The sequence below is a fragment of the Polyodon spathula genome, chromosome 2 (genome assembly GCF_017654505.1).
Source record: "Polyodon spathula isolate WHYD16114869_AA chromosome 2, ASM1765450v1, whole genome shotgun sequence".
Taxonomy (NCBI): domain Eukaryota; kingdom Metazoa; phylum Chordata; class Actinopteri; order Acipenseriformes; family Polyodontidae; genus Polyodon; species Polyodon spathula.
In genome coordinates, this window is record NC_054535.1 from 49,094,335 (window position 1) to 49,119,298 (window position 24,964).

General features: G+C 37.9%; 1 protein-coding gene across 1 annotated transcript in view; it reads right to left on the reverse strand.

The window, feature by feature from the left end:
- Window positions 1-1,781: 1,781 nt before the first annotated feature.
- Window positions 1,782-24,964, reverse strand: part of dctd (dCMP deaminase) — a 58,216-nt gene continuing 35,033 nt past the window's right edge. Inside the window, exons 3-6 of the mRNA XM_041223713.1 lie at window positions 24,099-24,234; window positions 19,752-19,868; window positions 4,505-4,601; window positions 1,782-1,958 (exon numbers count right to left, since the gene is read on the reverse strand). Coding sequence (XP_041079647.1) covers window positions 1,877-1,958; window positions 4,505-4,601; window positions 19,752-19,868; window positions 24,099-24,234 — 432 coding nt within the window. The 3' untranslated portion in view covers window positions 1,782-1,876. The remainder of the gene's footprint in view (window positions 1,959-4,504; window positions 4,602-19,751; window positions 19,869-24,098; window positions 24,235-24,964) is intronic.

Genomic DNA, 24,964 nt, shown 5'->3' on the forward strand with positions numbered 1-24,964 from the left:
ACATGGTGATGGCCCATAAATCATAACATATTGCCAATTACTGTATATATTGGTATGTTCACCCCACCCCCCAAAAAATGTTTTATTTATTTATTTTTTTTAACACTGGGGTAAAAGTTTTTATGAACGTGACCCATTTGAATCCTGCCTTAAACCTATCCTTCAGTCTGCATATAACAATTCCTGCAGGATGGCATTATTTTATTAGAATGAAATTGTTTGCAAATATATTTATGTTCTTTTTTCATTCATGCCTTCAATGTATCTTTGTTACACAGATTAAACCAGGTCTTTCAATCCTACAGTAGTCATGCTTCAACATTTTAAAGTTTTTCAAACTAATTTCAGCAGTACTCTGGGCTTTTCTCAAATGTGTTCTAGCTTGCAAAAACTCAAACTTTAATATCCTGTCATATCAATTTACAACAAAAGAACATCACATTATCTTCAAATCAGACATTTATTTTGTGAACAAGTGTCAACAAATGTCACAATTCACGATATTGTTTTAAAAAAAAAAGGAATAAAACTACAGCATTACTGAAAAGTAACCAAGTTAAAAAATACACACACCTCAAAGCAATACTTCACTCAAGACATTAATTATTTGACAAGACAAATACATGTATTGTTCATAATGCTTACAGTGCGTATAGCCCTTTATATTGAAAATGTGACCTAAGAAACAATTTCTCCTAGAGTGAAAATGTAGTAGCTCTATAATAGAGTTTAAATCAATTACAATTACCGTAAAAGTTATTTTACAGAATGGCTTGGAGTAGAGGATTACTAAAATTCCATATCATATGGAACTTTAAGGGGTTGTAGCTAAAAAAGAATCTTAAATCGTACCAGTCATGCACTTCGTTGCAACACTGTACTGTGTTACAAGTATTTTTTATTTCAAAACTAGGTTAAACAACGCTCAGTTTGCTTGTCAGGGTGATTAGAAATGGGAACTTACTTTCTAATCACCATATATGTTACTTTTTCATGGTCTATTTCACCTTAGCAGTGGCTTCAGTCAAACCATGACAGACAACAGGGGAAGCAGCTGATTGGGTATTGAAAATGTTGAAGGCATGGAGACAATTTCAATCTCCAGGGGAAATGACCATGGATATGCACCATTACACAAACCAGGGCTTGCAAACCTAGTGTAGCAGCAGATACCTTGTTTTGAAATGAAAGTGCCGGTTTTCTAAAGTGTGTTTTTTCTTAAACTGCAAATGTGAGACATACACTGATTGGAAGTGCACCACATACTGTATATGATTAATTGACACTTTAAAAGAAGTGCTACCCATTTTCATACATATGAATACTAGCAATATTACCAGTGCTCCCTCTTGTGTTTTACACTTCAGTTTGTAACACAGATATTTCAAAAACAATGGTAAGACAGTTCTTACAAAAATCATTTTGCTTTGTAGCTCCACTGGTCGAGCTGCACAGGACGTGATTGAATACACAGAAGAAAAAAAATTTGTTCTACTTTATTAAACAATTAAATAACATGAAGAGTGTAGAACAAATCAAAGAACTAAAATATGATCAAAACAGGGTACAAGAAAAGAAAGACATTAAAACATTTAAAATATGCATGATGACAAAGACTGAAAGCACATAAGGCCAATGTCAACATGATCGATGGCGAACTTGTTGAAACAGTATATACATAACCATTTTACTCAGTTATGCTTAGTATATATATATATATATATATATATATTATATATTTATATATTATATATATATATATATATATAATATGTCATACACACACTACATAAAAAAGAACAAATATAAAGCTATGCCTGTAGCAGCCCCAGAAACGAATTGCAGTAAAAGCTCTGCCAGTTCAAGGTGAAATAATTCACTTGGACATTTGGCTCCTTCCCGAGTGGTTAATTGAATCAAAATCAATGACAATCTTGTTGTGCTTTGGCACAAATTGCCTAAAAAAGAAAAAGAGCAAGTTAAAGAAAGCAAAAAAAAGGGCAATAAATGCTTGTTTTGTTCTTCTGACATAGCTTCAATTCCTACTGCAGGTCTGATGGAATTTATTTATTTATTTATTTTTAAATTCATAACATGTCACCTAAATCTCTTCTAGCACCTTGGACCTGTGAGGGAACCAATTACTGTGCACCACACGGAAAGAGAAGTCTGGACATGAATTCTTATGGAATTCATCACCAAGGTTATCGTGTTCAACAGCTATTCAATGCTGGGGAGTCGCAACGTTCTTGCTGTTGGTGGGCTTTTACTATCAGCTGGTTGAGATGCAGGGCTGACAGAGTATAGAAAAATAGATGAATGGAAATCAAAGGTACTGTATACCTTTATGGCAGTGGATGACATCAGATAAAATATACTGGATCCCTGTATCAACATTAAATTGCACCTCTGAAGATATGTCCCACAAGTCGTGTTTCCCTAGTTAATCTTTTACCACAAATTCAGAATGGCTGGGTAGAACAATGGTGATTTAGAAGAGGTGGTATCAGTAGGCAGTCCAAATCTACAAATTTACAATATTAAAATCTATACTATTAGACCCACAGAGGTGGAAGTGTTTGAATCAACAGCGAGTCGTCACTTTGTGTCGTGTGTGTTTCTGCTTCAAAATGGTCGTTCTGTGTGAATTAAGATTTAATATTGAAATCAGAAATGGAGTGAAGCATATAGTAATGGTACCATCTACTTGTAAAACAGGGTTTCCACCCACGGTTAAGAATAGTTTTCCAGGACACTTTACAGCCTTGCATCCCCCCTCATATCTACCCCATCCTCTTGCCTTCTCAGTTTTTTTTTTTTAATTCCTTAACCACATTACAATCCAAAAAAAGTATTACTTGCATATTTTGTGAAACCTAACTTGCATAGCTGGAAATAAAGAAATGAAACTAATTTCAAAAGTAACACGTATGATATTTAGGTAACTGGGCGTCAGATAATTAGGTGTCATTTTTACAAAGGATTAAAGATGGGGGGGGTGGGGCAAAGGAAACCGGATATATATGTATGTATAAATAGAACATTATAAACTTGTACACAATTGCCAAAGAAAGTTATTGTACAGTACTAAGTAGAATTTTGTAATTGTAAATTTAGTTATGTTTTAATAATGACATGCATTACTTGAACACTCATTTTACAGAGAATGCATGTCTGTTTTGATTTTCTTTTAAAATGCTTTAATGCAGAAGGTAAAAGTAGATTTATACAAACGGGACTGACAGGGTTTAAACTTGTGCAAATAACACTTAGAATAGAATAAAATTATTATTAACTTATTATTTAGTAGACACCTTTATCCAAAGCGACTTAGAGACTAGGGTGTGTGAGCTATGCATCAGCTGTAGAGTCACTTACAACAACGTCTCACCCGAAAGACGGAGCACAAGGAGGTAAGTAAAAACTGGTTTGTCATTTCTAGACTACCAACACGATCCAGAGCTGTCGCTAATCAGCCAGCATCAAACAGACACCAGCACTTTCCTTTTGTTCACAGAGAACTGTGTGCACCATGAGCACTAATATCACTCACTGTAAACTGTGTGTGTGTTTTGTGTTACGTGTCGGTGTGCAGGACTGGACTTCTGGTTACGGGTCAAACCCGGGGATTATAAATACCGAGTGATACACGTCGCTGTATCACTCCAGCATTATTATTTACAGTTATTTGCCGTCAGGCTCTGGACATTGTTCATTCAATAAACACCCTTGCACCTGTAAATTGTTGTCTGTCTGTTCATTCTACCCTGCAGCATCGCCTTCACCTGCACCCACTTATCCACAGGGTCTCAAAATGACAAGTAACTTGGGCAATTCTCAGATACATAAATAAAGAATACAATCTATTAAATCATGGCAGGTTAATCCAGCATAAAAAGTAGATCGATCACTTTTACAAATAATAAAATAAGATTTGAAATGAAGCAGACAATCCATTCAAATGCTTCACTTTAGAACTACTAACTTTTTTTTTTTTTTTTTTTTTAAACACAGTTTCAAAATATGATCATAACAATAGTTAGGCAATTATTTTTCAGACTCTCCTGTTATAACATTGCAATTGTGTTTAGCATTTTCAAAAAAAACAAAAAGGCTAACATTGACAACAGTGAGAAGATATTGAATCATACTGTTTTGGTTTTACAAATGGCTCTGAACTAGCTTCCCTGGGATTTTTATTCTGCTATGTGTTATTGCCTGTAACTGCTACATCACCTTTTGCCGTATCAAACGTTTGGTGAAGACAGTTATCGTGTTCACCTGGTACAGTGTGACAGACTGACAATCAGCATATGAGGGTACACTTTTTTGAATGAGGATACAAAAAAAGTATTAACAGGGGGGGAAAAAAAAATCATAATTAGAGAAGCTTGTCACACATTAAAAGCTCAAACCTATGTTGGTTTCACCTGAAATGTACCCCCTATTGCTTTGGCTCCCTTTGGGAAAAATGATCTTCACTTAAAAACCTTTGAAGACTTACGTGTATTTAATTCCCACCAAGTCAAACAACCGTCTTGAGGCAGTCATTTCTGGGGAATCATGATACTTGTCGGACAGATAAATCACATCCTTTATACCTGTAGAGAAACAAAAGTTAATGTAATAACTGTCTTCAATATGACAGTGTTGGCTCCTATACTGCACAGAGTGGCAGTATCTGATTTTATCCAATATGTGATAGTGCCTGTAAACCAACTATATAATCAAATGTCAAGGCCCCGAGACACTTAGCTTTAAACCACCATGGGGTAAACCATGCATTAGGCTTTTCTTTTTGAGAAGCAGTCTCATTTGCAGTAGTGTGATCAGATTCACCACTTGGTACAGGAAAACCAAAGGGAGATGGAGTGATTTGTCAAAGGTCAAATAGTAGGTGGCTCAATATGCTAGGTTTTAAAACTGATGTCTTGTAACTAATACACTGCTCTGTATACAGTAGCTGGCCTGCAAATTAGACATTGGCTTTAAGTGCCCACAATGCTCACTGTTCAAATGGAAGTGTGTCTTATCTATACTGAAGGTTCCTGGGATTCGTGACCCCTATAACACATCTGTTGCTGGTCACACTGCATTGCACACGTCTTTAGGGACAGGTTAGTCAATGTAGCCGTGGCACTGAGGGACAAGCAGGTTGCATAGGCACCCAACCACCCCCCTGGTGAAAATCCTGTGTTTTTGCTGAATAGTCTCACAGATTTTGAAGGTAGAATAGAGCGCTCGGCACACAACATGAATCAACATACGTTGCACTTACATTCTTCAATTTTTTGAGCAGTGTGTATCCTAAACTAGTTTAAAAAAATAAATAAATAAAAATAAAAAACCGAATAACTTGAAAACAAGATCAACTCCACAACTTGTTTACAACAGGCAAAAAAAGTCACGAAAGCATACAGAATAGTGAATGAAAATAAAATCCTAAATCCGGTTTGAATTTTTATTTAATATACTTACCAGAATATGTATTGTTAAGAATTTTTTATTCATTTAATATTATTCATTTAGAATTTTTACATTAAAAGTTAGAGTAAGTGGCAGGGTTCTGAAATAGTGTTACAAGTCTCCACGTGTTGCTTCAACTGTTTAAATAACATAACTCATTTTTATTTTCATTGTTAACATCCTGGCAACTTTTTAAACTTATAACTTCAAATTTCTGGTTTCAAAGCTCTCTTCAGCATGTCTGCTCTAGTGCCCTGATAGTGTAAGGATTATTGACCACATTGTCAAACAGGTAACAAACCAATAACGATCCATGATGTGGTATGGAACAGAAAAGCCACAGCATTTTTTTTTTAAAAAGTAATATAACACAATACTTGAAATAACACAAAAATAGTTTAAAAATGAAACATCGGGTGTATTTACTTCAGATAACCTTGTTTTCGTTACATAATCTCAAAACACATACAAAAAGATTTAAAAAGGAGATCAGCTATTAGTACTACCCTTAACATGATAAGCAATCCAAATGATTAAACAAAAAAAAAAAATTGATAAGATTGTTTTATTTTATTTTTGAATGGCGCTAACACAACCTAAATAAAATTTGTCCTACTCAACTGTTTCTGACTGGGACAAAAAATAAGGTTGTTTTTGCTCTACATGTTTCCTAAGAATATGCACTAAACTATGTGCAAAATGTTTACTTCCGAGTACAGTTAGTTTTGATTGTGAATCTCATGGTTGTTCTTTGACATTTTTCCTTTTTAAAAACAGTTAGAAGCAGCAGCGTATCACAGCCTATCATTCTACCAAATAATAAAGTGCAATAGTTGGATGCTTTTGTCTTAGAAGGTATTCTCTTCAATTCAGGCCACTAAGATTTCAGTTTACAAAAGTTCCCTTATTTTAAAGGCTCAACGCTGACAGGTATGTGGAACCCCCTTTCAAAGTCAGCGTCGCTCCCTGCAAGAGTGACGATTACCAATGCGATCACCCCTCTGTCATTGTAAGTTGTTTGAAGGGGACCCGAGTGACTTCAAGTTCTTTTGCTTAAACATCAATAGTAACCCGGACAACCAAGAAGCTGGGAGAGGCAGGAAAGGGCTTAAAATACAAATAAACTTATGTAGGCTAAACAACCACTTTGATAAATCGAAATATAAAATGACCGTGAGAAAATGTTTAACCGGTACACAGTACCGGGCCGTACCGGCTTACTTTCACCTCTGGCCATCATGGAGGCAAATAGTTGTCAGTCAAATTTGCCGAATACTTCCATCAAGTATTTTTTTGCTACATGCAATCATAAGATCTATAGTAAGGTACTGTACACACCTGATAAACTGTACAGTATTACAATAACTTTGTTTATGCGGGCTGTTATACTGTAAATTACTTTACTTTTCATATCGTGCGTTGCCAGGGAACAGTGTCATTTGCATTGAGTGTATAATTTATTTCAAGTTGGTTTCTTTTTCTGAATGTGTTCAATATTTAAGTTACTTGTAATAAAATATAAGTGAAAAATAAAGTTATGAATCTGATCAAAATGAGACGTATATACATGTACACATACACCCATTGTCATTGTATCCCATTGTATTCCATCAGTATGGTTATGTGCATGACCTCACACCGGTCCTGAGGCCATGCAATTATGCACTGTCAACTTTATATACACACACACACACACACAAACAAACACTGTATATATTAAATGTAAGGGTCGTAAACTGGAATGTAGATGGAAGGGTATCAATCTGCAAGTTTATTACCTTGTTTGGAAAAACCATCAGGTTAAATACAGGAAGGTTTTGTCCCAAGCTAGAGCTTTATATTACTCTAACCTGATTGAAACAAAAACAATCTTCGCTTTCTTTTTCCGTCTACAGATCAAAATGAATAAATCCACCTACTAATACCTCCACTACTGGGTCTAATATTAGTTGTAATGATTTCTTACATTTTAAATAATAAAATTGACGTTAGGGATCATATTTCTCAGAATCCTTCTACTATGGACCATTCTTTATCTGATTTAACTATTCTGTGCCATTAATACATGCATCAATTAATTTATAATTCTCTGGTAGAGTTCCCTTTGCATTTAAAGTCATGGTGGTAAAACTTTTGCTCAAAAACAACAAACAAAATAAAAAAAAACACCTTGATCCTGAAGCACTTATCTATAGGCCAATATACAATAGGTTTCATAGAGTTGTTGCCAACCAATTACATATATTTCTAGCTTGTAATAGCGTACTGGAAAAATTTCAATCTGGATTTCGTGTTGCACATAGACTGCCCTTGTTAGGGTAGTAAATGATCTCGTAATTCTGACTCTAGCTTCCCTTCAATTTAAATTCTCCTAGATCTTAGTGCTGCTTTTGACACCATAGATCGTTCCACGCTATTAAACTGGCTTGAAATAGCCTTCAAATTGATATATTTTTAGTCCATTTTACACTGGAGCAGAACAGTCATGTGACATATACCAGTGCACTGTCTGGATAGGATTGCTTGAGTTGTCAGGATTTTGTACACAATTTCATATATAAGCATTTCATTTCTATCATTAAACATATTTATCAATCTTAATGTTTTAATATTTTCACAAAATCGATGGATTGTACATGTCCAATAAATATCTACTATCACTTCTGTTCAAATCTAGTAAAACTTTTTTTTTGAACATAGCATTTAAATCTAAAAAAAAATAAAAATTATAAAAAATAAATATGGTAAATGGCAAACTAGGTTAACAACATGAATCTATAGAAAAAAAATTGCCCGGGAAAGTCGGTCTGAAATGCTTCTAAACAGTATTTATTTATTTATTTTAAGCATGCCAGCAAGTACACTTTTGACCACATAGTAGTCTCAAATAATTTTACAAAATTACACAACATGATTTCAATTAATCCACTAATATCTTAGATGCTACTTTTTTTTTTTTTTTTTTTTTTTTAAACTTTACTAGATTGCTGCATTTAAAATGTCTGGTTCATATATTAAGAAATCAGTATCACTTATTTTCTAATTTACAAAAAACTTAATACCTTAAGTTTAAAAAATTATTCTGTGCCTTGCCCAGAGGCTGTATTGACAGGCATGTCTGGGGTTCTTTGTAACCAATAGAAGATCAGCTTTTCCCCCCCTACAGCTAGTCAAGCACAACGCTTGCCCGAGGTGAATTAAATCTAATGAGTTTGAATTATATGCTCTCGTTAGTATCCAACCTAGTAGATTCAGTGTCTGTCAGCTCTGGCAGATTCTCTCACTGCTAATTTAACAATAAATAAATAAATACAAATGTAGCCACCTAGCTAACAATTTCATCCCGAGGGCTACAGTGAAAATTTAGTGAAGACCACATGTGTACGCGAATACATTAACTATTGTGGGTAGTAATCACTCACAGACGTTAACCTCCAACTCCACAAACCAGCCAGCATTTTTGTAAAATGCAACACATATAATTAACATATTTGAAAACAATTTTAAGTGGAGCTTTGTGGTCGGCAAGGCGATACAGCCGACGATTTTTTCCCGTCATTCCGTCTGGTGCCGTCTCTGTCAGTTTTCTTTCGACTGATCGATCTGTAGGAGTGTTTACTAATGTACCTTTATTATTATTATTATTATATTATTTTTATTTATTTATTTATTAAAATCCTGTTTATTTAAGAAAATAAAATGTAAGCCTATTTTTAGGGAGCCATAACTGTTATTGATTCCAACTTAGGTATGTCACATCAGGACTAGCTTCAACAGGTGTATGCGTGCAGGGACTGCATGGTGTGTGGATGAAAATTGGGAAGCAGGTTTGGGGGAAGCGAGGGCATATAAGGGAGTGCAAGGAAAAGACCAGGGGTAGAGACAGCAAAAGCAACAGAGAACAGAGTGTGTGGAGTGAGAGAAGAGAGAAAAGGGATCAAAGGAAAAAAATACTAACAATATAAAATCATTTATATTCATAAAAACATTTATATTCACAGTCCCCTTCCTCTCACTTTATGGTTTTATTGTGTGCTCATTTTAATTACTGTAAATAATAAATGGCTTGAGCCTTCATCTAGTCACGGTTACAGTCTCATTTCTGTCCCAGGAGAACCCGAAAACACTACACACTCTCTCTGAGAGAGCTAGACAGAGAGACCTTGATGGTGCTTATCTGAACTTAGTTTTCACTGGGTGTAGTGAAGTAAAAGGAAAGGGCAACAACCTTAGACGTCTCAACTTTCTGGAGGTATACAAGCAATTACTGAACAAAACATCACAATGAGAATGACACATCAACAGCATGAGCTCTGGCAGGTGAGAGCCGAGTTGCTAGTGGCGACAGATGTTGCATAAACAATAAGCCAAAAGAATCAATTAAAAAAAAAAAAAACTTAATTTAATGTCTAGATCTACTCTTTTTTTGCTTTTAAACTAAATTCCACTTTGGCAAGCAAAGTCTCGCATTACATGGATTCATTTATTTAAATACATAGGATAACTTTTTTTTTTTTTTTTTTTTTTTACAAGAATTACATTAATTTTTAAACTATTGACATTTAAAACTAGGCACTCATCTACTGTATCATCTCAAGTACACATGACCCTCAGAATTCCTTTACTTAAAGAGAGCAACTCTAACAGGGTCTGTGCTCTAGATGTGCTTGCCATTTCTATCCAATAAAACTAAAAATGCACCTACTAGATTTGTGTGTGATACTTTTGACTTTAGGTATATCATGTTGCAAATCCAGTCTTAAAGGTCAGCAACCCTGAGTTGTGACCCGATGACTGGTACCTGCATAAGGCATCACTGTGCAACAATCCTGTCACAATCTGGTTTTTATTATTGGTCTGGTATCCGGAGTTCCAGGTGCAAGGTGGTAGTACATGAGCACAGATGGTCGAGCAGGGTACAGACCAAAAGGAAAAAAAAACTGTACAATACTGTATCAATATACTGTCTGCTCCTCAGTTGTCTACCGAGTTTGCCCTGAGAAAATCCACAGAACACTGCTTAAAATACTGTTGCATTTCCTCTAGCTAGCCAGACATTTAAGAGGGAAATCACAACAACTCCCATGGCCACAAACACTTATTACCTGGGCACCTCTCAATACCCTTTCCTAAAGAATAGCAGGTTCTCAAAGCATGCTTAACAGGCACTGTAATAAAGAGTCTCTGGGAACCGATAGGAGAATTACAATTATTTATTTTTAATAAAAGTAAAGAAAGGAGATGACCTCTCGCTTCTTGCAATAAAAAAATAACCCTTTTACCAGCAAGGAATCGATAGCATAGAAAGAATGAAAAACCATGAACAGTACCGAATACTGCCATCAAAAAAATTGCTTCATCCTACCCATTTTACTATGGGAAGCTGAGTCAGTGTATTGCACAAGGGTAAAAGTACAATTCTGCTTGGTATAAGGAATGCCTCATTCCCATAAACATATGACGAACAATAATGACAACATTAAAACATTATTTTCATTATTCTTAAATTTGCATTCCCTCACATGGGACAAGTAATTACATCCACTTTTAACCTAAATTAAATGCATAAGTCCAGCTCTTAGAAACAGTAATGGCTTCTGCAAAATCTTAAATAAAAGCTCTTGGGGACCATCTACGTTCCCTCCAGGAATTTTAGCCACTATGGCTAAAACAATTTTTTAGCCACAGTGGAAAAACTTAAGCCACGCCAAAGGTGATTAAAAAAATATTAAGCGGTTAAAGTATTTTATTGTAGTTCTACACAATACAAAAAGTATAACACTTTCAAACGTTAATAACCTAGTAATACAACTGCTCTTTCCATAGCTTTCCTTCCCTTTTCAGTTTCCAACGCAACCCTAATGACACATACAACATACTGTCACTGGTAGAACAGATACGGCACTTGTCTGCTCTTACGAGTTTGCAGGGCTAAAACAATAACAAATGTACTACATGAATTGTAAGGGCATTTGTTTTTATAGTATAAAATGTTCACACAGTGGAACGTCGCATATCTGACAGTCACATAACTGCCCTGATCCATTAACCGCCTCACTAAACACATAAATATTAAAAGTAGGCTACGAGACTAATGGCACTGGCAGCAAATGCAGCTTCCGCGATGGAAACAGAAAGAAAGCGTTATAGCAATCAGTCTTTTGGTGCGTTCCTCTTTAACGGAGGTGGGCTGTGCGAGTGTGTCAGTCAGCTGCGTGTAGCAGTGACGTTTCAATACACCAGTCGAGAAAGCTTTTTAGTGCAATGTGTTTATATGATGGTGCGCACACTTGCATATATTGGCAGCATGGTGTTGTATCTTTTAAATGCATTTGAATTAAACCAAGCAAGATAAATAATTCTAAAATATATATATTATATATATCATATATATATATATATATATATATATATATATATATATATATATATATATATATATATATATATATATAGACAGCTATGCAGTTTACCTGGCATAAAACAAATAACCACACAGGTTAATGCAGAACTTACAATATATGACTGCTCAGGAAAAGAGCGCACCTTCTGCTCCCTTCTACTCAGCAGCCCCAAGTAGACTGGCTGCTGACTATTTATACCCTGCACCTGGTCCTAATTTGCAATGATCCCCAGGTGTGGGTGATAATTTCATTCTTTAATTAACCAAAATGTGCATTCACACATGTTTTTGGCAGGGAGGATTAACCCCCTCCCTGCCATGTTTAAAAAAAAAAAAATATATATATATATATATATATATATATATATATATATATTTATCCCAAAGACAGACTGCAGTAACCGCCCAACTGTTTATATGACATTTATAACAGAGCTTATTTAAAACGTACATATTTAATATGTAAATTAGTCATGTGTGCACTGAATGCTCGGTCACAGCATATAAGTCTGGTGTTAATGATTAAACAATTACAAGACAAAGTTTGCAATAGATTGGCGAGTGGTACTAAATAAAATGCATTGTCCGCCACTTCAGAATTTCTCACGAACTGTATTACAAAATAATTTCCTTTATTCCGATTCCAGTTGTGTTCACAGCAAGATGTATTGCTTGCATATATACAGTGTTATATAAAATCACATACACTATACAATATATGAAAATGTATTTATTAATTTTTTTTGTTTTTATCATGCCATTATAGGCCTACTGGTGAAATGGCCAAGAGACAGTTGGTGCTTAACACATGCTGAATTATTTTGGCCGTGAAATTTAGCATTTGTCACAGAAAAAACACATAACATTATCGTAGGCTACTTTTTTTTATATATATATTTTTTTAAATCAATGACACGGTTTGTTTCACAAATCTACTGCACTTTGTCTATAAACTGTACTATAGTACGCATTTCTCCCATTCACTTGCTATGTCACTCCGTGTCTCCAAACAGAAGACAGATAGGTAAGTTTCAGCAGATGAATTTCACAGTATTTAAGCACAAATATAATAGCCTACATTTCAACAATTAATGCCGAAGCTAATTACTTATTCTTCCAGAAGTAATGGTAGGGTGTAACAGGGATACAGGGTTATATTTGCGCCGGGCCATGTTGTTAACAAGCGGAATGTTGTCCAGGCTTTACTGGAGGGTGAGCGCGCATTCTATTGGACTGGAGAATAATGGCATGGGAGTTTAATTATGATAAAAGCAAGTGTAAACAAACAAGTAAAAAAGGATTAGCCTGCCATCAGACATGTCATGTTAATACAAAATGTATTTTTGGTACTGCGCCTGGTCTGGGAAGGGAGACACACAGGCGCGTTAAGAGAAATTCAGCGGGACATTTTTTATTTTAGGGGGGCATTGGCGCGGCCTAGCGTAAACACTGCATGTCCTTTTTCATGAAAAAACTATCCAGCGTAGATTGCTCCTCATGGCCGTTGCCTGGTTGCAGTTTGTTTGAAGATGACTGACACAATGACTGTGTTCGTCACGAATGATTCGTACTGTAATAGGTCATCTTTGAATTAGTGAACCATGGTCTTTGTTTTCACTGAGAGAATAACACACTTGACACTGGAAGTTCAGTTTCAGTCAGTACTGAGATTGTTATATCCGGGTCGATTCTGTACGTGATTAGTTTACGTTCTACAAGGGCTAATTTGCATTGGGGAAAAAATTGATCGTTAAATTGGTGTTCGTTATATGAAGTTACTATATATTTTATATATATATATATATATATATATATATTATATATATACACACACAATATAGTAGCTATCAATTATTTTCATGAAAACATTTGCCTATGGTGTTTTAAATGGGTTCACTACGAACATAAAATTAATAAAATTACATTGTTTGCATTAGTTCTTATAGATCACATGAGGTGCTAAAGGAACAGATTTTTCTATCACAAAGCATCTATAAGGATAGAGGAGACAGCATTACAAAAAAAGGAGTATGGAGATGCTGCTTAATGAAGTGACAGCACAGAGATGCAGTTTTCTACCCCCACTGTGTAGGATAGGGGAGCTATACAACTTTGCGTCATTAAAGGGTAAAACTCCAATCCAATTTCAATACGCAGCCTATAGAGACCTTGTATTTTAATACCAAGCAGCAGGAGCTTGAATCACTGTGTGTGTGTGTGTGTGTGTATCACACACCCATACATATATGCATACATATAATATATACACACACACACAGTCACTCCTCTGCAAAGTTTTCATATTTTGTTGGCACCTGAGCGTACTCCTTGACGCTTTCAAATTATTTTACATGCAGAATCTATGCAGACTACTCCACACTATGTACTGACTTAAGGGGCTTAATATTTATGCAACCAGTAAATTTCATTTTGTACATTTTCTTTAGACGTTTTGTTGACATTTAACCACCTCATGATAAATAGTGTTCAGTTTAACCACTACAGCATTTAATAAAAAAAAGTTTGTTTGAAAAAAATGTGCATAAATTGTTACTTCAACAAAATCTCTCTTTTGCGGATCCCGGAATATGCTGAAGTGCTACAAAAAAAAAAAAAGAGTGTATGTCAAAATGCCACAACACCTGTAAATGTATATCTGAGTTTGGGAGCTGCACATGTCCATGTTTTACTTGCTTAATATGTTCAGTTCAATACAATTGTTGACAGCAAAATGTAGGATTTATATATAAAGCCAATTATTAAAATCACAGAAAGAAAACACAGTTGAGCTTAATAAAAAAAAAAGTGTATCGATTCAGAAAAATCTTTTTTTCTGGTCAACCAGCAGGCTACAGCAAAAAGTTTCGATATGTTGTACATCTCTCTCAAGGGAGCACATTATATATATATATATATATATATATATATATATATATATATATATATATATATATATATATATATATATATATATATATATATATATATATATAAATTACACACACACAACAAAATGAAATCACATTTTGTCTACTAATCAAGTCTACTAGAAGCCATTAGCAGTACATTATTTCAGGTGATATCGCCATGCTTTTTTTTTTATTCACCGTTCTGAAAACGGCCATGTATGAGATTATCTGGAGTAAGCTATTAAATAAGTGATGTCATCTTTAATATAAACCGCCCTACTAAACAATGGTCGCTAGCAAATGTGATTGTCAGTAACTGAAACACAAATACTCAAATATCAGTAAGAACAAGGCACTGTAACTTATCACTGCAGTAAGCACACTAAAATGGTATTTTAATACGATAAACTAGTCAGGATTTGTGAGATCAATTGAAATATTTTGCTTTTGGACAGAAAATGTTAACAGTAATGAACAACCACAGTTCAGACAGAAATTCTCTCTGCTAATATAGTATTTTATTATTACAATGTTAAAAAATCTGATGTTAAATGTTAAAAACAAGTCTATATAATTATATTAATCTATATATATAATATATATATATATATATATATATGTATACACAAACACACAGTATATACACACACACACACACACACACACACACACACACATATATATATATAATATATATATATATATATACACATACATATATACACACACACACACACAATCTGAAGTGTTCTATTTGAATATAAGTTTTGCCTTTTTGTTTAACTATTATGCACAACACTTTTCAGTTAATTGGATTTGCACGCAGTGACACTGCTACCATCATCCCAAATACGCAAGCAGAAGCTATGCACAGACAGCGTCTAACCCACTTTGCAGAGGGGATAGCCAAGAGGAAGGCTGTCTTCAAGGATAGGTGCTTCAACTCAATTAAGTTTAGGCTCAAAAAGGGGCCTGTGTGAGAGCCTCCAGTACAATCAAGGCTCCATTTCGGGAGAGTAACCCTCCTAGGAGGGCGCAATCGCAGAGTGCCTCGGAGAAACCAGGTAGCCAGAAAATGCGCGCCCAGGGACACCGAGTCAACAGGGGCATGGCAAGCAGAAACAGCTGCTAGGTAAACCTTCAGTGTGGAAGGTGATCTACTAGCCTCAAGCAGATCTTGCAGAAACTGCAAGATGACAAGCATGGGACAGAAGATTGGATCATAACGGTTAGCACGGCACCAATCCTGAAAATATTTCCAGTTATAGGAGTACAGCAACCTAGTGGAATGCGCCCTAGAATTCGGCAGAGTACCCACAACCGCGTCTGACAGCCCTAAGGCTGACCAGCGGTCCCTTTCAGGGGCCAGACCCATAACTGGAGCCTGCCCGGCTCCAGGTGCCAAAGTGGGCCTCTCGTCTGGCTGAGGACATCTCAGCGAAGCGGGATCTCTCAGGGCGGGCTGTTCAATAGCTGGCACAGGGTTGAGAACCAGATTCTCCTGGGGCACCTGGGGGCCACTAGGAGAACCGACGCCTTCTCTGACCGGACCTTTTCGAGAAAGGCGGGAACGCGTAAAGGAGCGCTCTGGCCATACGTGGGCTCGGGCATCGACGCCGAGTGGACCACCGCAGCGGTGGAGGGAGTACCATAGGGGGCAGTGTGTCGTCTCCGCAGAGGCAAAGAGACCGACCTGCGCCTTCCCGAACATTTCCCAAATGCGCTCCACCACCTGAGGGTGGTGCCGCCACTCCGACAGATGTGGGCCCTCCCTCGAGATGCGTTCCACTGCCCAATTCTCCACGCCTGGAACATGCGTCGCCCAGAAAGGGACAGCAGGTTCTGTTGTGCCCAAATCAGGAGCCTGCAATGCAACCCCAGGGATCAAAGGCCCCTGTATAGTCTGTGCGGAACATCGTCTGCAGCTCCAGCATATTGTCACCACCCTGCGGTTGCAGACCACTCCCATTTGGGCTCCTTGGCGAAGGTGAGAGGGAATCCTCCACGAGTGCAGGGCCGCCGCACCCGTAAGACACACTGTCAGCTGACGGTGCCTGTCGCGTTTGGGATGCAAGTGGAACGCATTGAGCCATGCCTGTAGCGGGCGCATGCACAATAAACCCAGCTCGATGGCTGATACCGCTGGTGCCATCAGACCCAGTAGTTGCTGGCACAAAACAAGGGGAATCCTCGATTCCTGTCAAAACAGGGAGATGTGGTGCTGGAGAGCTGCTACTCTGTAGTCCGACAGCATGCGCGCATCGTAGTGGAGTCTAGCCAGATCCCCACATGTTATGCACTGCACCAGCGTTAGCAGACTCTTGGCATCGTTGATGGTGAGGCCCAGCCTCACTAGATGCTCCTTCACCAGCTCCACGTGGAGAAGTGTCTCAACTGAGCCGACGCTGTGGCTGGGTGGTTCCAGGAGGAGTGCACCTCCTCCATAAAATCAGGGAAAGCTGGGAAGGGTTGAGCTCGGGGAGCCATGTCATGCAGTCGAAAGACAGAACGACGTGGCTGCCACTGCCTGAGCCAGTGGGGCCTGTTGCCTCTCCAAAAGCTCCATGATCCGACCAATCTAAGCTTTCATGTCCAGAATATCCTGCGCCTATAGGGACTTCTTCACCAGTCTAGCCGTAGACGACTGAGAGGCTGCGGGTAGACACAGATGCCTGCGCACAGGGAATCTCCCGAGGGGCTCTGTGACTGCGGTGGGAGGAGTGGCGGGGAGGGACCCGCTGCGGGGGATGAAGAACGCCCCTGTGCGACTCTCTCCAGGCGACTGGTGAGCACTCAGGGCTGAAAAGCAGCGCAGATGCCGCAAGAGCCTTGCAGGGCTGAGGAGGCATGCTCAGGTCCTAAGCACTGCGCACACATGCTGTGCCTGTTCTCCTGTGGGATATTAGTCTCACAGGCATGGAAGTCCGACCTGCCCGTCAAAGCACCAAATGCACAGAGCACAGTGTGCACAGAGTGCCGTGCAGCACAAGGTCTAAAGCGCAGAGTACTGTGTGCACAGAGTACCGTGCAGCACCAAGTCTCGTGTGCACAGCGTGCACGAAGCACAGGGCAGTAGATACTGTGCGCACCGTGTGCACCGAGCGCCATGCAGCACCAAGTATAATGTGCACCAAGCACCGCGTGTACCGTGCAGCACCAGCGCGCTAGCCTTTATCAGTACAGCGAGTCAATAAGCACTGTGCTACCCAAGTAGCATAGGCTGAGTCTTACACACCGCAGTATTAAAAAACACCAGGGCAGCTATGCACGGTGCCTACCCTGACCAGTCACACACCTGAGCAGCACTCAGCGTACAACAGGGGGACAGGGCCGAAACCGCAGCGGGAGATTGACTTTCACAACAGAGTAATACAAAAACAGTAAAATATTACAGTACAGATGGGGATGAGCACACTGTCTGTTTGATTGTAAGACCTACACTCGGGGTGAAGGCCAACGCAGCCTGCATACCTCTCAACTCAACGAGGGAGCGTTGGTGAGGAGTATACGGCTGGTCCAGCTGCAAGCAGCCGTGCTGCAGCTAGTCCTCTGCGCAAGCACAGAGACACACAGCTACAATCAAAACAAGGCCCGACCGGCGGCCCGCAGGCAGCTAGTGGGATAATTCAACAGCGGGGACAAGGCAATCCCAGCCCTGTGGAGTAACAGTGCTCTCCCAAGTAAGAAAGGGTGAAAAACACAAACAATTCTTAACAATAATACTTACTGTACTAAGACGTACAATACAGACAAAAAGAAGCAGCCTGACATGCAGAGCAGGCAGTAGTTTTTTGAGATTTACGATTATACTGTATTTACAGTATAATCGTAAATCTCAAAAAACTACTCACTTCTAAATCTTTTGTAGTCATTTTTGTATTACTTTAGTATAAATACATGTTAATTTGGATTCATATGTTGTTTTTTTCTGACTATGTGAACGAAAAGACACACATTTGCCCGTTTTCCCATTGGAAATAGTGATATTTTGAAATATCACTGTCCTGGTCACAAAAGCAAAGTTTGTGGGGAATAATAGCCATTTTCTATACTTTTGAGGATAAGCAATTAGGAAATAACACTTACTACCCAGGAACAAAAAAAAAAAAAATTGTTACACGGTGTGGTTAAAAACAGAATAAAACGGCTATGAATTAAAACTACCAACTCCGGGAAAAGCAGCGAGGCCATGGGAACTAGCAGTAGCTTACACAGAGTTTTTTCCATAAAAAAGGGCTCAATGCAACACAAAGAGATCGTACCATACCAATCTTGAGAAGCGAAAAGAGAGTGAGGCTCTCCTGCACGATGGTTATGTACCCTCGGTGGCCAGGACCGGGGGGGGGGGGGGGGGGGGGGCTTATCGGCAGCTTTGATAGAAAGAGCTCAGTGACACCTACCAATAGGCAGGCATAAATCCCATAACAATGTTTTGGTCTCCATCCTTTGATATATCTTATTCAGGTTACAGGGTCTTTAGGTGGCAAATGCCCATAAGGGAATGGTTACATTTCATACTTTAACTTGAAAGGTTAGCGTTCGTTGTGTTTGCTGTTGCGCCCCCCCGCCACCCCATCAAATAGCCATGCAGATCACGGAATCATGTTCTTGTTTGGATCCAATGCTGGAGTCGCTAGTTGCTGTAGCTGAAAGGACCCTGCAGCCAGGACGGCTGTGAATACACATTTTGAACAGGCGTTACAGCAGTTGCCACACGGCCTTCGTTAATTTTGAGACCTGCATTCTGTTTGTTCTGGTTTGCTGATACCCAAACTAAAAACTTGCAAGTCTAAATGAAATACTTTCTTGGAAAGGTAGAAATGGGTGCCTTGTCAAGCAATGAAAAAAAAAAAGCAATGAATTCTGTAAAAAAGAAATGTGAATCCTGCAATAAACAAATACCCCTTGTAATGAGTTATTTAACAACACACTGCACTAGAAAAGTGCCAGAACTATCACGCTGGGTTTCTTACCTGCCTGGATGATGAGTTTTGCACATTCATTACAAGGGAACAAGGCAACGTAGATTGTGCATCCCTTCACATCAGCAGAGTTCTTGTTCATAATTGCGTTCAACTCTGCGTGGCACACTGAAGGAAGAGATATTGAAAGTAGTACAAAAGACATTTTAAATGACATTGCCAATATGCTCAACAAGAAAAAAGGCTTTAAAATTGTACAGGTTTTTTTATTTATTTTTATTAGCAATAACAAAAGGTTAGGAGCTATTTCAATTTTTTTTTGGTTTGGTTTTGAAATAACATACAAAATGGCAATAGTTTCACTGGTGAACCCACAAAAGTATGAGAGCATGGTTTCAGTGAACCCCTTTTTAAGTGGTTGCAGTCTTGTCAGCTACAGTGTCTTGAAAAAGTATTTGTCCCCTGTCTGATTTTCTGTATTTTTGCACATTTTTCACATTTAATTTGGTCAGATCTTTTTGTGGGTTGTAGTAGTATATAGAGGGCATCTGAGAGAAAAAATGACACCAAAGTTTGGTGCTTCTTTCATTTGTTTGGTGTGCAAGGTAATCAAACATGCAATTTTCAGGTGTGAAAAAGTTATTGCCCCATAGTTAACAACCCAATTAAAGGTCAGCTGTTTGAATACTTTGGTTAACATTCAGGCCTGAATTGGGCCAGCCCTGTCCAATATAAAATCAGACTAACTTTGGCCCTTACCATCACAGTGAAGTTGTCAGCACACAGGTTCTAGAGGCACATCATGCCACGATCAAAAGAAATTTCCTGAAGACCAGAAAAAAAGTTGTTGATGCCTATCAGTCTGGAAAGGGTTACAAAGCCATTTCTAAGGCTCCAGGGATCCACCAAACCAGTCACAGCCTTATTGTCCAAATGGAGAAAGTTTAGGACAGTTTTAGTGAATCTTCCCAGGAGTGGCAGTCATGCCAAATCTCTCCAAGAACAAGGCGTAAAATCGTCCAGGAAGTCACAAAGAACCCTAGAACATCATCCAGGGTTCTACAGGTCGTTCTCACCTTGGCTAAGGTCAGTGTTCATGACTCCACCATTAGAAAGACATTGGGCAAAAATGGGATTTATGGCAGAGTAGCAAGGCCGAAGCACTGCTCACCAAGAAGAAAATGAATGCTCGTCTCAAGTTTGCCAAAAAAGCAACTGGATGATCCTCAAGAGTTCTGGAACAATGTTCTATGGACAGGTGAGTCAAAAGTGGAACTTTTTGGCCAACATGGGCCCAGTTATGTCTGGCGAAAACCAAACACTGCATTCCACAGCAAGGACCTCTTATCAACGGTCAAGCATGGTGGTGGTAGTGTCATGATTTGGGGATGCTTTGCTATATCAGGACCTGGATGACTTGCCATCACTGAAGGAACCATTAATTATTCTCTGTATCAGAGCTGAAGCACAGCTGGGTCATGCAGCAAGACAATGACCCGAAACACACAAGCAAGTCTACATCAGAATGGTTGAAGAACAAAAAAGTTTTGGAATGGCCTAGTCAGACCTAAACCCCATTGAGATGTTGTGGCAGGACCGGAAACGAGCAGTTTATGCTTGAAAAACCCACAAATGTCACTGAGTTAAAGCAGTTCTGCATGAAAGAGTGGGCCAAAATTCCTCTGAGAGACTGATCAATAACTACAAGCAGCGTTTGGTTGCAGTTATTGCTGCTAAAGGTGGCGTAACCAGTTATTGAGTCTAAGCGATTACTTTTTCACACGGGGCATTGGGTGTTGCAAAACTTTAATAAATAAATAAATGAAATAAGTATTTAAAATGGTGTTATTTGTTCACTCAGGGTCCCTTATGTAATATTAGATTTTGGTTGAAGATCTGATATTCAGTGTCAAAAATATGCAAACATGCAGAAAAATCAGACGGGGGCAAACACTTTTTCAAGGTACTGTATGTGAATGCTGTAGCTGTGCCTGTTAGTGCAACTTTTTACCACACTATTGTTAAAAAGGTATCCAAGTGCTTCAAAAACAGCCCAAACTGGATTCAATTACTTTCAAGTCTCCTTTACTTCAAGCTCCATACTGTAAGTTTACACACTAGCACTATGTGATAAAAAGGACTGCAGGACTGACTTGCTAACCTTTATATTCCAATTTAGCAATGTTCCTCAGAACGAAAACATGTTCTTGCTTTGTTAATCTAAAATCAAGTCAGATTATGCATGTTAAGCAATAGTTTTGACCCAATGCTATAAAAAACACACACATTTCTGTTTAAGACTCAATGCCAGACTGCCTCAACTTTGACTTGAACAGGTGTAGTCTCGGCAGCAAACAAACAATGCGCCGACAAGCAAAAGCTGCGAGTGGTGTATTATGTCCTTCACATACTGGCATACAGTACGCCATGCTATTCAGTCTTTCATCTCTGATTAACTTTAGAGATTGCATGACAATAACATCTGTTCAGAAAATTATTCTGTTGGGACTGAGGTGTTAAACAAAGTCATATTTGTGGGGTTTTATTAATTGTGTAAAAAACAGGATTTGTTTTGTTGTGGGTTCCAAATTAAAACATGGTTTAGCCTAGCTTGAAATTAATTTTACTGCATTGAACAGAATAGCAAGCATGCTTCAGATTTTAATAGGAAGATGTGACAGTAGGTGCAAAGAAAGTCACCTGGATCATGTCCTTATGTTAAACAGAATCTCTGCATACAGTAGTTTTACAACTGAAAAGAAGGGTTAAAAGAAGCTGCAGAACAGACAAACAAATCCTCTTATACCTTAAACTTCTCAGATTCTCACTGTTACTGAACCCATCTGTCTTAAAAGGATTGTTTTACACATGCATCTGGTGTATAAAGAATGTGCCAAGTTTCTTATGGAGATTGACTCCATGCAAGTGCTGGCACAGTTATAGAAGATACCCTCAACACTATGCCAGTACTGTGCCTGTAATCAGTCATGCAGAAATATGCTGCTGCACAGTCTAAATGGTGAATTATTTTTCCCATCCCCCCCCCCCCCCCAAAAGAAGAAAAAAAAAAAGGTTTTCATATAAAAAGCTTAGAAAGATTTGTTGGCACTGAAATCAAATCAATCGACATTCTGAATGTGTGGAACTAGCGCCCTCTTCAGGTGAAACCAGCTTTAAATTCTGTACTGTACAATGTGTCCACAATTAACATATTGTGGATTTAAACAAACACATATACTGTATGCAGTGGTGAATGTTGACCCTATTACAGTAAGCTAACAGGGTGCTAGTTTCACCTGGAAATACTTCAGGTGGCAATTGCCTATCAAAATAGGCAGGTTTACAGATAGAATCAACCACTTATACACTATGTTAGAATATTCGGTTTAATTATACACAACAAGAGCTATACTATTCTGAACCAGCTCTTGGTAAAAGTATCAATTCTTCACTCAGCATGGAATACCAAGTTTAGACCATTAAGTATAATACTTCAAAAGGGAACTGTACATGTAAACCCAGATCTATCCACCCCCAAAATAACTTGTGAAATGTATTTAAAAACAGATGGTCATTATTCCATTATAATTAATGTAAGCAGTAAGCATAATTGCCTTTGTAAAATTATAAAGAAACCAGACATACCATTTTTAGTCTAATTACAGTATGATATCACTGCAATCTCTTCATTTGGTACCTATTTAATCCTGCACACTGACTATCAAGCTACCCCTGATTTAGACAATCGTTTCCTTTTCAAACAGACTAATAATGAAGCAGTCTCAAAAATGCAATATTTATAGCCCACTATACAACAACGGTAGCCCAACTAACTACCAATGTAGAACAACTAATTTCTTAAACAAAACAAAAACACTGCTTGTTCATTAAAATATTTTGTATATACTGTAAAGCCAGAAATATTTGCCAGGCTTTTATTATGCGTATGCAAACATTTTTGGCACGAACATCAAATTCCACTAAACAATACATGCTCTGTATATTGCAAGTCAACATTTCTGGAGCAAAACAGGTTTTATGGGTTGATTCCCCAAATATTTATGGCTTTACAGTATTTGAATTGATTATCTAATTCACAGACACCAAGATATTTAGAAAATGAAATCATGAATCCCGGTTCTTGGAGAGAAGTGCACTGTATATAGAAAGGCAGATTGATACAGATTAAGGCCACACATTTCACCAGTCACTTTGTTGCTGCCTCCTGTTCTATCACCCACTTTCTCAATCAAATCGGGACAAGCAGGTAGACATGCCAAGTGTTAAGAGAAAACAAATTATCAGCATCTGCAGTATTGGAAGAACTTAACTTAAACAATGTTTAGATTGCCACTGACGTTTAAGTAATGCACAGTAGTTTTCAATAATAACGCTTACCATACGGATACTTGGTATCTAGCTTGTCAGCAGCAGTCCTAGCCCAGGGGAGAAGGTCATCATTGCAGCCATTCGGCATCCCGTTGTAGCCAATCCCAACTATCTTGTTTTCAGGGTTCACAATGCAAGCACCAACCTAAAACAGAAATCTCCGATATTAAAACTACCAATCCAGACATTACTTCAGCAATTCTTCAGGACCAACTGCTAGATCCCATTTAGATCCCCTTTTAAACATGTCAACGCAAATATTTATAAATATCTTTTCAATTGGGTTTGTTATTTTATTCATTCCTTAAGGAATCGTCAAATTTAGGAAATGATCAACATCCACTTTATTTACCTGTAAAACATGTGACAAACATGTGTTGTCCGGCACCTCCACATTGGCCCCAAAATCATATACTCTCAAAAACCTGTGATTACCAAGCATTCAGTTGGACTAGATAAATGGTTCACTAGACATACAATTAAAGAACCAAGTGAGACATCCCACTATATCCCTGTCACTGGATATACATAGCCCTGCAGGAGGTATTGAACATAACAGTTTTTAATGATCAACAATATGCTATTTGTACGTTTCAATTAAAATGTCTAAAATACTGGATGAAAATAAGTTCACAAGAATCAAGTCAGAATCCACGCCAGGAAAATACCATTATAATCTACATTCTTTAAAACATACTATGTGTAATTATATATATAATATATATATATATATATTATATATATATATTATATATATGATATATTCATATATATATATATATATATATATATATATATATATATATATATATTAGCTCAAAGAGCCAGCTGCCCAACATTTCGATATGTTGTACATATCTTTAAGGGATATTGTG